General features: G+C 57.6%; 1 protein-coding gene across 5 annotated transcripts in view; it reads left to right on the top strand.

Moving 5' to 3' along the window:
- Positions 1-13,606, top strand: part of SPAG17 (sperm associated antigen 17) — an 80,619-nt gene that overhangs the window by 36,896 nt on the left and 30,117 nt on the right. For all 5 annotated transcript variants that reach the window (XM_029080227.2, XM_029080231.2, XM_029080226.2 and 2 more), the window contains 12 exons: positions 1,839-2,034; positions 3,557-3,751; positions 4,718-4,899; positions 6,218-6,364; positions 7,020-7,098; positions 7,262-7,377; positions 8,034-8,171; positions 8,256-8,369; positions 9,263-9,413; positions 10,028-10,255; positions 10,406-10,492; positions 13,402-13,463. In XM_029080227.2, coding sequence (XP_028936060.1) covers positions 1,839-2,034; positions 3,557-3,751; positions 4,718-4,899; positions 6,218-6,364; positions 7,020-7,098; positions 7,262-7,377; positions 8,034-8,171; positions 8,256-8,369; positions 9,263-9,413; positions 10,028-10,255; positions 10,406-10,492; positions 13,402-13,463 — 1,695 coding nt within the window. The remainder of the gene's footprint in view (positions 1-1,838; positions 2,035-3,556; positions 3,752-4,717; positions 4,900-6,217; positions 6,365-7,019; positions 7,099-7,261; positions 7,378-8,033; positions 8,172-8,255; positions 8,370-9,262; positions 9,414-10,027; positions 10,256-10,405; positions 10,493-13,401; positions 13,464-13,606) is intronic.

Below are 13,606 nucleotides of genomic sequence, written 5' to 3'. Positions count from 1 at the left end.
ACCCTGCTCTCCCAGGCTTGGCCAGAGCAGTGCGGTCAGGGGTGCGGGGGGTCCTGAAGAAAGAAGGGTAAGATGGCCACTGACATCACTGGGGTCGGCCGGGGTACCCGGCCACCGGAGACATTGGGAAAAGCCTCTCTACTTCGCTATCGGGTTCCCTGGGATGGACCGCAATACTAAACCCCGAGATCATTTTTGTCAGGGTTAGGGCTAGTGCTTCTTGGTTTTTTCCCATGATGGTTGCGGTCGGGCTACGTGAACCTTATGTTTCTTGGGCACTGCTCTGCTAAGATGTGTTTAGAAATTGAGAGTCATCAAATGCAGCGTAGACAGAGAAACTGGTCACATTGCCATGATCCCTGAACAGTCCGGTCTCAGTGTCATGCTCCCTGAACTGTCCAGTTGGGTGACTGTGGAGTAGCTATCCTGGTAAACCATTTGGAAACCCTGAAAGCTGAGGATTCCTCCACTGAGTCCTTCATGTCGTTTCTCACGGCAAGACCTAAGAGCTGTCTCCATCTGCTAGGCAGTGCAACAGGAACCCGGCCTGGGACATTCACTGGGGGACTGGAAGAGGGGTCATCAGCAGGTCAGCAGCGTGGCTCAGTGGAAAGAGCACGGGCTTGGGAGTCACAGGTCATGGGTTCGAATGCCGGCTCTGCCACTTGTCAGCTGTGTGACTGTGGGCAAGTCACTTGACTTCTCTGTGCTTCAGTTATCTCATCTGTAAAATGGGGATTAAAACTGTGAGCCTCACCTGGGACAACCTGATTACCCTGTATCTACCCCACCACTTAGAACAGTGCTTGGCACATAGTAAGCGCTTAACAAATACCAACATTATTATTATTACTGTCTCCTTGTGCTGGATGGAACCCAGTGGTAAATGAGACCCAAGTCCTTCAAAGCTCCATTATTAACAAACTGTCACAGAGCTGAGGGAGAGGGTGCTGGTCACATCACCGCATACCAGCCCAGAGGGATCCACAGATGGCTTTGGGTCAATGACCCTGGACAACTGATGACGTTGGAGGATCAGAGGCAGCACTGTTTCAAGGAGCCGATGAGCTTCCCCTCCGGGGTTTGGATCTTGGTCACTCCTGCAGTTCGAACCCCCCTCAGAGTCCGGTTCCCCACCAGCGTTTGGAGACCTGTCCCCTCTCAGAGTGACACTCTCCTTGCTGGACATTGTGGCCGCTAGCGTGTGGTCTCCTCCTCCATAGGCTGGGACTGGCTGTGGCTGCCAGCCAGAGACATTTCTGGGGCCCCCTGAAGTTAGGCAGCCTCCGGAAGCAGAAAAACTACTTCCATCCCATCAGCTGTGTGTTTTATAGGGGGGAGCCTGGCCTTTGTCTCTGGCCTTTTCAGAGCCTCTTGCCATAGCCTTTGGGGGGGGGGTCTCCTTAGTGACTTGCCTGAAGGCATTTGTCAGGCCAGTCTCCTGAATTCCAGCCCCCATACCTCCCCACCATTCCCCAGAATGCCTTAGCACTAGGGTGGTGGCCACCCCCTGTTCCTGGGGGCCCAGAGTTGAACTTTGCCAGCCCGGTCAGACTTTCTTCTGACCCAATCTAAGGGAAAGGCCTCATGGGAGCCTCAGAGCTGGACTCGGGGGGCTGCAGAAGCTGCAGGCCTGGGCTCCCCCAAGAGGGAGATTGGGACAGATGGCTGCAGGACAAATGACCGCTCCCTGTTCTGCTCTCGTTCGGGGTCTTCTCTTGCCCAGATCCCAAGGCCACTTCCCCGCCCCGAGCCTGCTCCCCATGGCCCCATTCCCACCGACTTGCAATAAAGGGGAGGAGGTCGTGCAGGGGAAAGACGGGTCCTTTGTGTTGCAGGCAGCCGAGGACAAGCCGAAGGCAGAGAAGGAGAAGGGGCAGCAGAAGCCGGCTGCCAAAGAGAAATCACCCTCGAGTGCCAAGAGCGGCAAAGGAGGGAAGGGAAAGGAGGCGACCGAGCCAGCGGCACTCCCAGGAAAGAAGGGCACCCACCTGAAGCGGCGCGGAGAAGAGGAGGAGAGCACCAAGTACATTGGTCAGCACCACACACCCTCCGTCCTGGGTCTGGCCTACGCTTGCCTCTGCCCCACCCCTCTCCGCTAGGCCACCCTAAACCTGGTCCCAACGGAGTCCATTCGAGGCCCGGCTTTGCGGCCTGGCTTCTTGGGAGCCATGTCTCAGGGCCTAGAGCAGGCACTTGGGCAGGAGCTGTTGGGTGGGGGAGGGAGGAGATGAGGGAGACCCTTGGGTGTTTCCTTCTGTCCCTCAAGGTGGCCTCTGTGCCAGTGTTGGGACCCAGGGCCTCGCTCTCCTCAGAATCCACTCCCTCTCTCTCCTATGAGCCACCTGCGCCCCCCATGGGCCCCTCCCAGGCCCCTCAGGGTGGCACAGCCTCAGGGCCTAGTGGGCAACACCCCCACAGATGTGCCACCCTGCTCCTGGTGAAACTGAGTTAGCCCCCTCCATCAGGTTCAGGGTCTCAGTTCCGAGTTCAGACCCTCACTCTCTGTGGCTTTCCAGGATCCTCTAGTGCTGGATCCCTCAAGAGTGATGAACTCCGGGGCAGCCCTCTCCCCACCCCACCAAGCAGTTCTTTCCTCAGCAAGACCAGCCTGTTCAGGTCTCCGTGGGAGAGCGGAAGGAAGGAGGGTTTATAGGAGGAGAATTTGGAGGTGGGAGTGTGGCCTTGGGGAAGAAAGGGGCCCAAGTCCTGGCAGCACTAACTGCGAGCAGTGCATATCAGGCTGCCTGGGGGATGGGTACTGACGTCTAGCACCCACTCAGGCCCCAGCCAGCCAGGAACCTGGGAAGAGGAGATTGGGAGGACTGAGCCGGGATCCAGGCCAAGCACTGCTGGAGACAGAACCCTCCCTCCCCGGACTGCCAGCAGATCAGGGCATTAGTCTCAGTGCCGCTCAAACCCCAGGTGTTCAGAGGGGCCCTGCCCTGTCAGCCAGCTCCTATTTATATCTCAGAACCATGAGGCAGATAAAGAGCTGGGGAGCAAAATTCCTACAGGAAAGACAGACTGGAAAATTGAAGTGGAACAAGTAAGCACTCAAGCTATCCAGCTGCCACCTACAAGCCTCCCCTTTCTGAGAGACAGTCCCGGTGCTGGACCTCCCAGTTTGGGGCTTCTTCCTTATCAAAATTGCCGTGGGGCTCTCCCACCTTCTCCAGGGCCAGAGGCTTGCACCTGGCCTGGGGGACAGCAGGTTCTCCTCCGGAGGAACAAAGACAGGCATTGTTAAAGACGATTAGGTCAAAGAGTTTGGGGCTGGAATTTAACACAGCACTAAAGCCCAGGCGGCTCTAAAGCCATCAGCCCTTTCACTGCTTCCCTCTCACAGCCCTTTCCCAACAGAATCATCCATGCTCCGCTTCATGCACCTCTCCATTACACGACAAATTTTGCCAATTATCAGCTTGCCATGGGCACGAGAAGCCAGCAGCCAGGAGACCCCTCCTGAGCCAGCTGCTGCATTCAGGTGGTGGGCCCCCCGGCCCCCGCTGTCTTCTCACGTTATGTTCGGTTTCTCTCCTGCTGCCGTGGACAGATGACGAGCCGGACGATGGTGCCCAGCATTACATCCTCGTCGTGGGCTTTCACAACCCCCAGATCCTGCCCGTCCTCGCGGAGCTGGGCGTCCCGATCTCCAGCGTCATTAAGATTTCCTCAGAAAACTATGAAGCTATGCGGGCCCACCTGGCGGTGGTTAGCCTGCAGCAAGAGCCGTTCCTTCTGCCAGAGGGTACGCAATTAAGATTTTTGGGTTTGGCGGTTTAAAATATTAGCTGAATGCTTATGGTTGTTACTCCTGAGCCCCAGTTCCACCCCCGTGACCTCCCACTCATCCAAAACCCCCTTCTGCCTGAATCTCCAGCCCATGTGGCCTCCCACCACCCAAGGGCCTTTGCCTCTCAGCAGCTACAGGGAGAGAAGGCCCCTCCCTCCCCCCTGCATCCCAAGCAGCATCTCCAAGGGATCTGATCACTGTGTATCTACCCCGGTGCCGGCACAAAGTAAACCAACACATGCGATCCACCTAGTAAGCGATTAACACATCCCACAGTAAAAAAAAGCCTGTGTCCCACACCACTGCTGCTCCCTGCCCCATGGTCCTTCCCTCCCTTGGGAGGCCCAGTGCTTGGGTGGGAGGGATACCTTGGGCCAAAGAGGGGCTTCAGGAATGAGAAGTAAGGATCTCTCCCTCTCTCCCTGATTTTGAATCAATGGCCATGTCTGGTCATGCCCAGGATCCTGGGGATCGTGGTTTCTGTCCAGCTAAGCGCAGGTGCCTCTGGCCCCTGGAGCTGGACTTCTGAGGGAGAACAGATGTCTTCTCCAAGCCTCACCCTCCAGGGGTCATTCTGCAGGCTGAAGGCCCACTGTTGCCCACCCAAGTGGAGACTTCTCTAGATTGTAAGCTCGTTGTGGGCAGAGACTGTGTCTACCAACTCTCTTATTTTGTACTCTCCCGAGCGCTTAGTACAGTGCCCTGCACACAGTAAGTACTCAGTAAATATGATCGAGTGATTGATGGGCTGACTGTGGGGGACGAGGAGGGTGACGGGAGCCGATTTCCTGGCCCCAGGTCTGTTCTGGGAGTGTTCCACTGTCCTGGCAGCTGATGGGCCCTAGGATCTGCCCTGCCCTCTTGCTGCCTTCGGGGCTCGATGTCACTTACTCTTACTTAACGAGGGACTGTGCCCAGCAGCCTTAGAAGCTAAAGAACAGAGGAAGGAGGAGCTCCGCAAAGAGCTAGCAAAGTTCTGGAAGTACCTGGACCCGATTCTGAACAACAGGAACCCCGAAACCAATCTCTTTGAGGTGGCCAGGCTGAACCACCAGGTGAAGGCCGAGCACCTGCCTCCAGACTGGACCAACAGTGAGATGCTGGTGAGCAGACTTCTCCTCAGCTGCTGCCGTCTTTCCTCTGACTGCCCCGCTGCCCGGTGCCTGCCTCCTGTCGGGCCCCTAGTTCTCCCTGTCGACCAATCTTTTCTCCTGACCTCTGTGGCCCCTCCAACCTCCAATTCCCAGTGGGTGAGAGGTGGGACTCCTAATGGGTCTGGTGAGGACAAGGTTCGTGAAAACACTGCTCTCTGGGGCAGAGGTCCCACAGGGGTTCCAGCTGCCTGGCCAATCCTATGCTTGACTGGGCCCGGGAGTTGTAGCCATCTGAGAGAGCGGTCCAAAGGACTTGTGTGTTGGCACTGTGGGCTCCTGCAGGCTGGCCTGCCTTTGGGGGCAGGAGGCCATGAAAGGAGCCTGAACCGCTCCTCCTGGAAGAATCCAGTAGCTCAGTTTGGCATAAGTAAGGTTGTTCTCAGGGCTCAGTCGGATTGCCAAAGTGTGACCGGTCAGAGGATGCAGTTAGTGGGTTTCCTGGGAGCAGGGCCAGCGGACTCTGGCTCGGGTCAGTCACTTGGGGAGCGAAGTTAGGGCGGTGGTGCTGGTTTCAGGGGTTGACTCTCCCACTCGGTTGGTGAAGACGGTGCAAGGGTGCTGGGATATCAGAGGGGGAGCCACACGGATACCTGGCAGCCAGGACCTTCCCGGCTCATAGATGTTTCAGGTGTACCGGTGGGCCAGGCAGCGGGCCCGAAACCCTTTCTGACTGCTGGCTCTGAGAGGCTTCCTTGACCTTCACGTCCGACCGACTTTCCGTACTTCAGAGGGGCCTCCCGGGACGGCTACCTGGGTTGGCTGCTCTGGGAGGCTGCGGGAGGAGGGGTGGATGCCGATGTTGTGAAGGGGCAGCACAAAGGTAGTGTGGTACAGTGACTGACCGACCAACCAGGGGCCTGAAGGAAGCAAGGGTGAAGTAGGAGCTGCCACCAAGGAACTCAGTGCCTGCCCCAGCCCGGCTGCCTCAGCCACACTGGCTCCAGCTGCACGTGGAGGGAAGGAGGAAACCCGCCCTAGAGGCCCTCATACCTTTTTAGGAGGCAGACAGCCAGTTGACTGGCAGATAATAAATGGAAAGGGTGACTGGGTCTGCCAGCCTCGGAACTAGAGCCCAGTTTGAATGGGGAGGAAAAGTAAGAGCCAGTTCTATGGAGGATGGCCGAGAGATGTTCTTGGTGCCCTCTGCCCATCTCCCCAGTGGGTCTCTCTGCAGGGCTAGCCGAGTTTCCCCAGGCAGAACTGAGTGGCGGCGATCTCTGTGTTTTGTACAGTGTTCAATAAATAGCATTGATTGATTGCCCCCTAGGTCGCACTCGGCACAGGGCTGTTCGAAAGTGTGGCCTGTCTGATGTACGACTGTCTGGACTGGAGGCGGCAGCACAGACACTTCCTGGACCACCTGCAGCTCATTGACGTCCCGCTCGTGGGGAAGGAGAAGCCCTGGGCCTCGGAGGTAGGACCGGTCGGGGGGCAGGATGGGGCAGCGAGAAGGAATTGGAGGAGAAGAGAGTTGAGCTCAGGTGGTCTGGGTATAACTGGGGAGGGGCTGGGAGGGCAGGGGCAGTGGAGAGAAACTCAAACACCTATATCCCTTCAGCTGGGACCCTTGGTCTCTCAAAAGCCAAATTCATTTAGACCCAACAGCCAGTCAGTCAGTCTGACTGACTATCCTACACTGGAGTTAGATAGGATAGGTTGTGAGCCCAGGTTGGGACACGGACTGTGTCCGATGGATTCACTGTGTATCTTCATAGTCAGTGTCATTGTTTTCTGATTGTTACGGTGTGTCCCACTGGTGTGTCTCTCTGGGGGAAGTGCCCTCTTCCCCCACCCCTGGAGGCCAGGCAGCATTTTTCTATCAAGTGGACATATTTTCTGAGTGGCCACGTGCTCCCAGCACTATCCTGCTCCTGCCCCCCGCCTCACCCCCGACCTAGGGGCAGCACCAGAGGCTGAGCAGCACTTCCAGCTGTAAGATTTCCAAGGCTCCAGAGCCCCCGGGCCTTCTCTGCTCCCATCCCTCATCCCCTGTGAAAACTACCGCTAACCAGTGAAAACCCAGTCAAAGTACCCGCACTTCAGAGTCATTCTTCTGGGTGCCCCCTTAGGTGCCACTAGCTGGGTCGGGGTTCCCCGTGAAGAAGAAAGCCCACATCGAAGAGCTGTCTGCATTCCTTCCCCCAGCAGGTATGGAGATCTTTTCCAGGCCCGCTGGCCGGGCCTGGGCTCTGAGGTGAGACTACCCCAGCAGTGGCCAGCAGGGTCATCCCAGCCCTACCCTTCCCCTCCCTGCTCTGCCCTGCCCTGCCCACGACGGGGAGGGTTGGGGCGGACTCTCTGTGTTGTCCAGGAGCCGGGCCCAGCCTCGCCACCAGCGTAGACATGAGATATTACAACGACTTGATGAGCCGGGTCCCTGAAGAGTTGATCTCAGTGCCACTGTTGCTACACTGTGTGTTGGAGCAGGTGAGCAGAGCTGGGCCCAGGGCAAGGAGAGGGAATCTCCGGCCCGACGGTGAGGCACTGCTTCCCGCCTTTTGTGACCCGGCGGAGGCTGTCACTGGCTGTCAGCAGTCCAGGCCAACACCCCCACTCTCCATGCCTCACCCACCCCTCTCCACTCCTCCTGGCCTTCTCTACCTTTCTCTGCTCCTCCTCACTTCTCCTCAAACCTACCCATCTCTCCCTCAGCCTTCCCCACCTCCCCACTACTGACATCCCTTCTCCTGCGTTGGAGGGGAGAGAAGAGAGGATGGAGGGAAGAAGAGGGGAAGTAACAGAGAGGGAAGGCAGGTCTCTGAGGCCTCAGATGACCCTCTCCCCCCTACTCCCATCCCCACCAGGCCCCGGAGTTGGTGGCTTCATGTGGGAGAAGATCTGGTCAGCCTTTTGGGACCCCAGCAATGGGGTGGTGGTCCCGGCTGTGGTCCTCCGAGGGCCACACTGGCTGCGGGCGCCTCTGGCTAGGGAGCCTGGTTGGACCATCTTCGCCTGCATTTCCAGTGTGGGCCTCACATGGGCAGGGGAAGAACCCACTGAACCCAGGGAGTCCCAGCTTCATCCATGTCCAGGATTCCCACTGGCTTCTGCCACATGGCTCTTTCCGACGTGTGTCACTCTAGGTTGTGGCCTCTGAAGAGGATTTTCTTCCCCCAAGTCTGCGAGAGCCAGTCCCCCGGGCCGACGGGCTGGATCACAGGGTGGCCTCTCACATTGCCTCCATCCTGCCTGACCTGTGCTTCACTGAGACGGAGAAGCAGGTCGGTTCATTAGGCGCCCGCAGTTCTCCTGAGAACCCCGGGTCACGGGTCTTTTCGCTCCAACTGGCCATCCTTGTCCCTCAGGCACTGCTGGCCACGTTCTCAGCCAGGGAAGGGGAGCAGAAGGCTGCGCCCTCTCCGCGCCCCCTCCTGCTGAATCACCATGACGCGGAGGCCCACAAGAAGCACGTGTTAAAGGTACAGCTGCCGGGACTCCTTCTCCAGCTGGTGCCGACAGGAGACCTCAGGGAGCTGGGGCGGGAGACCCAGGGGATTCCAGTCTGGTTGTCCAGGGTGGGCAGATTGGAATTCCCAGGTCCCTAGTGGAGTGATACTAATCGCTGACTGGTCAAAGACCACTCTGGATGAGGTGAGCCTCCTGATTGGGCCAGACGTTGCCTCATTGACAAGCAATACCTGGGGTGGGAGGTGCATGGCTGGGGGCCCTGAATGCTACCCTCTCACCCCTCTGCCGTTACAACCGAGGCAAGAGTGGCTTGTGGACCCTCGGGGCCCCCGGAGACCCAAGGCAGCAGAAGAGCAATCAATTGATCATATTTATTTAGTAATACGGTGTGGAGCACCGTACTAAGCACTTGGGAGAGTACTCTATGACAGAGTTAGTAGACTCATTTCCTGCCCAAAAGGAGCTTACAGTATAACGGGGAGTGGTGTGAGGCAGAAAGGGTGAATAAAGGGTACAAATAAAGGTATAAAGGGTGAATGGAGGTACCCCTTTCTCACTCTCCCCTCCTCTGAATGTTTTAGAACCCTGGGATGGGTAGGGGAAGAAAAAGACTGAAGTCCATTGACCCATGGCAAGGGGCGGGCAGGAGGGGAGGAGCAAGGATAGGAGGGTGGCTGGCAGATGTTGGAGTAAAAAGGAATGTGTTCTGCTTGCCCTGCTAGGAAAAACTGACAGGGAGGAGAATCTGTCCTCCCTGCTCACCCTGCTTCCCCAGGCCAGAGGAGCAGAGCAGGAGCTGGGGGACTGGAGGGGTTGTTTGCCCTTCTACACATCTCCAAGAGGCTCAGCAGCCTGACCTGTCCGGGATGTCTGATGGGATTCTCGTCTTGCCATTCTGCCCCAGGCCCAGGAGGATTTTGACCCTGTACAAATTGAGCGAGAAATGCAGGCCAAGCTTCCTCTGTGGCAGCGCCTCCAGTTTCCTCTGCCGCCTGCGGGCACCGACCCCATGCTCCTGGCTGCCATTCACGAGCTCAAGCACTTCTGCCCCAACGGTGAGTAAGAGAATGACTTCTCCATCCATGCCTGTACCTCCCCCTCCAGCACACCTGCCCGCTCCCGATGCCGAGTGCCTGTTTGAGGGGAGTTGGGGTTGAAGGGCTATGGGCAGCCGGAGCCTGGGGACACTTGACTGATGCCTGATCTGGAAAAGGAGAGAGCCAAGGTGGCTTCTCAGGCAGCACCCCTGGAGTTGGAGGTCCCTGCCTGGTGTGTGGGTCCGGTGGATAATGTACTGTTACCAGGGGGCAAACACAGTTCAGGATTCTGGTGAGGTGGGCACCCAGGCCAGTTACTAAAGATGTAGAGTGGCCAGGCCTGATGCAGATCAGGGAATCCCAACTGATGGAACTTCTGCCGCTCAGGAGCGTTTGGGGTGGGATTTTTTTTCAAAATTCAGTTTCGGACCTCATTCCCACCTGCCTGAGCCGATGTGTCTGCGCGAGGTAGCTGGGGACCGGGGAGAGCAGTCACCGGGAGAGCCATGGGCCCAGAGGCCTTGTGACCAATGGACCCAGGGGCTGCCCGGACAGATCCTGGCTTCTCTGGCCTCAGCTGGGGCGGAAGGCCAAAGAGCCCTCACCCACAGTCCGCTTGGCCTGTGTTCCAGAATTCCTGAGCTGGAGCGAGGTGCAATGGGCCTTGAAGGTGTTTGCTTTGGAGAGCCTGAGGCTCACCACGGTGGATGGAGAAGGGAAGTTGGAGAGTTCCGGGATAATGCCCAGGTTGGACTCCGAGGTTGCCTGCATCCCGTGGGACCGCCCTGAGATGTTTGCTCGAAAGATGTGGAGGAAGCCGCCAGTGGCCAGGAAGCCAGAGGAGAAGAGCCAAACCCCAGGTGCCGCCGGGAAAGGGCTGTCAAAAGGCGGGGTGACCAAGGGAAAGGGAGTGACTCCAGCGTAACTTGGGTGTGTCCCTGAGGCTGCAAGGTGAGGGCCTGCCTTACCATCTGTCTGCCTGTCTGTCCGGTCATCTTCCCCCGACCTAGGTGGCAACATCGAGGAGGGCTTGCAGTGTGGCGGGCCAGCCTTGCTGGACAGCGGGAGCAGACAACAGCCTGGTTCCGGGCTTGTAGGTGAGAAATCAATCAACCCATTGTGTTTATTGATGTCTTACTGTCTGCAGAATACTGTACTAAGCGTTTGGGAAGGGGCCAAACTAAGTGTTTGGAGAGTACAGTACACCTGAGTTGGGAGACACGTTCTCTGCCCAGAAGGAGCTTACAGTCTAGAGTGGGAGACAGACATTAATATAAGTAAATTATAAATCTGTCCATAAGTGCCATGGGGTCGAGGGTGGGATGAATATCAAGAGCTTAAAGGGTACACATCCAAATGTAAGAGCGATGCGGAAGGGAGAGGGAGAAGGGGAGATGAGGGCTTAGTTGGGGACGGCCTCTTGGAGTAGATGTGCTTCTAATAAGGCCGTAGAGCTGGGAGGACCAAGGGGAAGGGATGGTTCTCGAATGTCAGTGGCACACTGGGGCTGGGTCAAAGTGTGGCCCTCTGGGCAGGAATGGTGGGAGCAGGCTGAGATGAGGGCAGTGGAGAGAGAGGAGGGGTTGAGCATGAGTCCGTCTGGGGCATTGGCGGCATCGGCCATCGGGGCCGGCAGCCCGGGGTTCCCAGGATGAGCCCCGCGGAGAGCCGTCTGCATCCCCGATCACCCCCTCCTTTGGCTCAAGTCCAGAAACTGAGCAACCTCGTGAGAGTGGACGCTTCTCTTCCCCGGGACTGCACCTCGGGCCTGTGGGCCAGCGAGGGGGACCAGCTGATGTTCCTGCTTCCCCAGCTCCAAGGCAGATTTCTCACTTCATCCACTGGGAGACTTTCCACCTCGACCCACCCAATCCTACTTTCCGGAAACAATCGTGAGGGGTGAGGCGGGTCTCTCTGCCAACCTCGGGCCAGGCGCCTGATAATCGGATGCGTCGCAAGGTCCCCGGAAGCCTCCTCGGATACGCATCATCCAGCTCCATGGAGGGGCCCTCCCTCCGCCCCCCAAAGTCGGCCCACTTCAAAGTCCCCCATCAAGCAGCTCAGCCAAGGGAAAACCCCCGGCCATGCAGGCAAGGAAGTGCATTGAGTTTCCAGCTGAGGCCGGGGTCTGGACCTTGACAGACCGATTGGATATTTATATGAAAAACCTGAGGCCCGATCGCCAGAGACCATTGGATTATTCTTTTTAGGGCCTGCTTGGCAGAGGGATCTTGTTATCTCTAAAGGAAAACAGATTAGGAAAGCTGTTTTTCAAAGGGATGGGAAGGCACTCATTGCCAGATGTGTCAAAAACTACTGAATCACACTGTCAGGGGCTTACACGGTCCAGGGAAGAAATCACCGAGAAAGTTGGGATTCTTTCTGACTCGACTCTTAAATCAAGGGTTCAGATCGATCTTAAAACCGTCTTTCTTCTGACTCCCTTTGACTGACGAGATGAATGGCCAGTGCCCATTTTCAGAGAGGATTTTGTCTTACTGGAAGGTTTCTTTCCCCCGAGAATAGTGTGGCTCAATGGGGAGCCTCGCCTTCCCGGGGCACCTGGCAAGCCGCACAACAGATGGGAAACGACACATTACGCCTGCTGCCCCCCGGACCTGATGGGCCCGGGACATGGAAGACTCAGATGGAGGGTCCGCCTGGGCACTGTCCATCTCTACCTTGGACTGAATTGGGCTTTTCTACTTTTTGTCTGAGGCAAAGTGTCCCACACAGAGTGTCTAGTAGGGTCCCCGTCCTAGCCTCAGTCCATTGCAAGGTACACTGGCTGCCGGCCTGAAGGCCTGCCCCAGCAAAGGCCATTAGAAGCCGGACACTCCCAGCAGCGTCGATGCCCTATTTTGGGTGGGAACTCTCCAAGTCTGCCCCACTTGGAGCTGTCACAGCCCCTTTTCCTGCTGCCCTCCATTGCCTTAGGCAGCTCTGCCAGGAACCAGACGTTCTCCAGTTGGTGTGCCCAGGAAAGCCCACTGTGTCCTTTTCCAGTTGCTGCCATTCATTTCTTTCAAAAATGAAACTTCTGCAGTAAGCCAACGCTCTTCAATATCCCAGGAAGAGTCCCACTTGTCCTAACTGAATGTAAGCTGCCTTCTCTTCCCCATCTTCCCACCCAGAGCCTGGGGCTCCAGGAGACCAAGCTTGGGCATGGTTGTGCTTTGCTGGGTCTCTCGTGGAGGAGGACAGTCACTCTCTTCCTGCGTAGCTCTGAAAGAACTCATCCAGGAAAGGCACAACTTCCCCCTCCGCGCCGCTGCCACAGCCAAGTTTGAAAGGGATTCTGGGGAGCGGTTGGCGGACTTGCTGTTTCAGGTCTCCCGGAGGTGTTAGTTATGAGGTCTGCCTGATCTGCGTGGCCTTTGTGAGGGTCACTGCCAAGTCAGGGGAGCAGCCCCTCCTCCAAATGATTCAAATGGCTCGCTTGCTGAGTCCCTCATTCCCGGACCACCCCACCTCCCACCAGACCCAGAAGATTTTGGAGAGGCTCCACTCTGGCGATGCAAAGTGGTTGGGTCCCACAGGAAGAAAACCTCAGTCTCTTACAGCCCCCTATCCATGTCCTTTGAGAGGCCTGGTTCATTTGGCCTCTCTGGTCTCCTGCCCGGCTGCTCTGGAAGAGAGGGCCTCCCCGTTTTCCTCAGGTCCTCTGGTGGGGTTGCCTGGTCTCTTCGCCGGAGGGGCCGTGAGGAGCCAAGAAGGCCTAATGTTGTAGCAGGTGTAGATTGGGACGTGGCGGGGGGACTAACATGATCCCAGCACCCAGGCCTGGGGGAGGGCCGGCGGTTGGCGGCACCCACCGCAGGCTCCCGGGAGACGCTTCCGGGTATGGAGCCACCTTCCACCGGCTGGCAGGTTGGGCAGAACTAGGGCAAAAGCTGGGGCCGGGCAGCAGCCTCCATGCTACCCAGGAAAGGCCCAGCTCAGCACCAGCCCTCCTCACCTCAGTACGAGCACCGCAGGATATGATCTGACTGTGCTTCCTCTCTAGAATCCGAGGCCACTGGGGCCGGCGGAGAAGCGGACGGTCCGACCGGGCCATCCGGAAGATGGGTAAGATTGTTTCCCCCACAGGGAGAATCCCTGGAGACGTGGGCAGGCTCTGTGGGGCAGCTCTGGGGCTGTTGGTCGATCCACTCGGGACTTCGAGGCCCATCACCGAGGAGCTCACCGGGCCACTGCGGCCTCGGGCATCG

Source organism: Ornithorhynchus anatinus, chromosome 16 (assembly GCF_004115215.2).
Source record: "Ornithorhynchus anatinus isolate Pmale09 chromosome 16, mOrnAna1.pri.v4, whole genome shotgun sequence".
NCBI classification, from domain to species: domain Eukaryota; kingdom Metazoa; phylum Chordata; class Mammalia; order Monotremata; family Ornithorhynchidae; genus Ornithorhynchus; species Ornithorhynchus anatinus.
The sequence above is the reverse complement of the archived record's forward strand: the minus strand, read 5'-3'. Positions and strand labels throughout refer to the sequence as shown.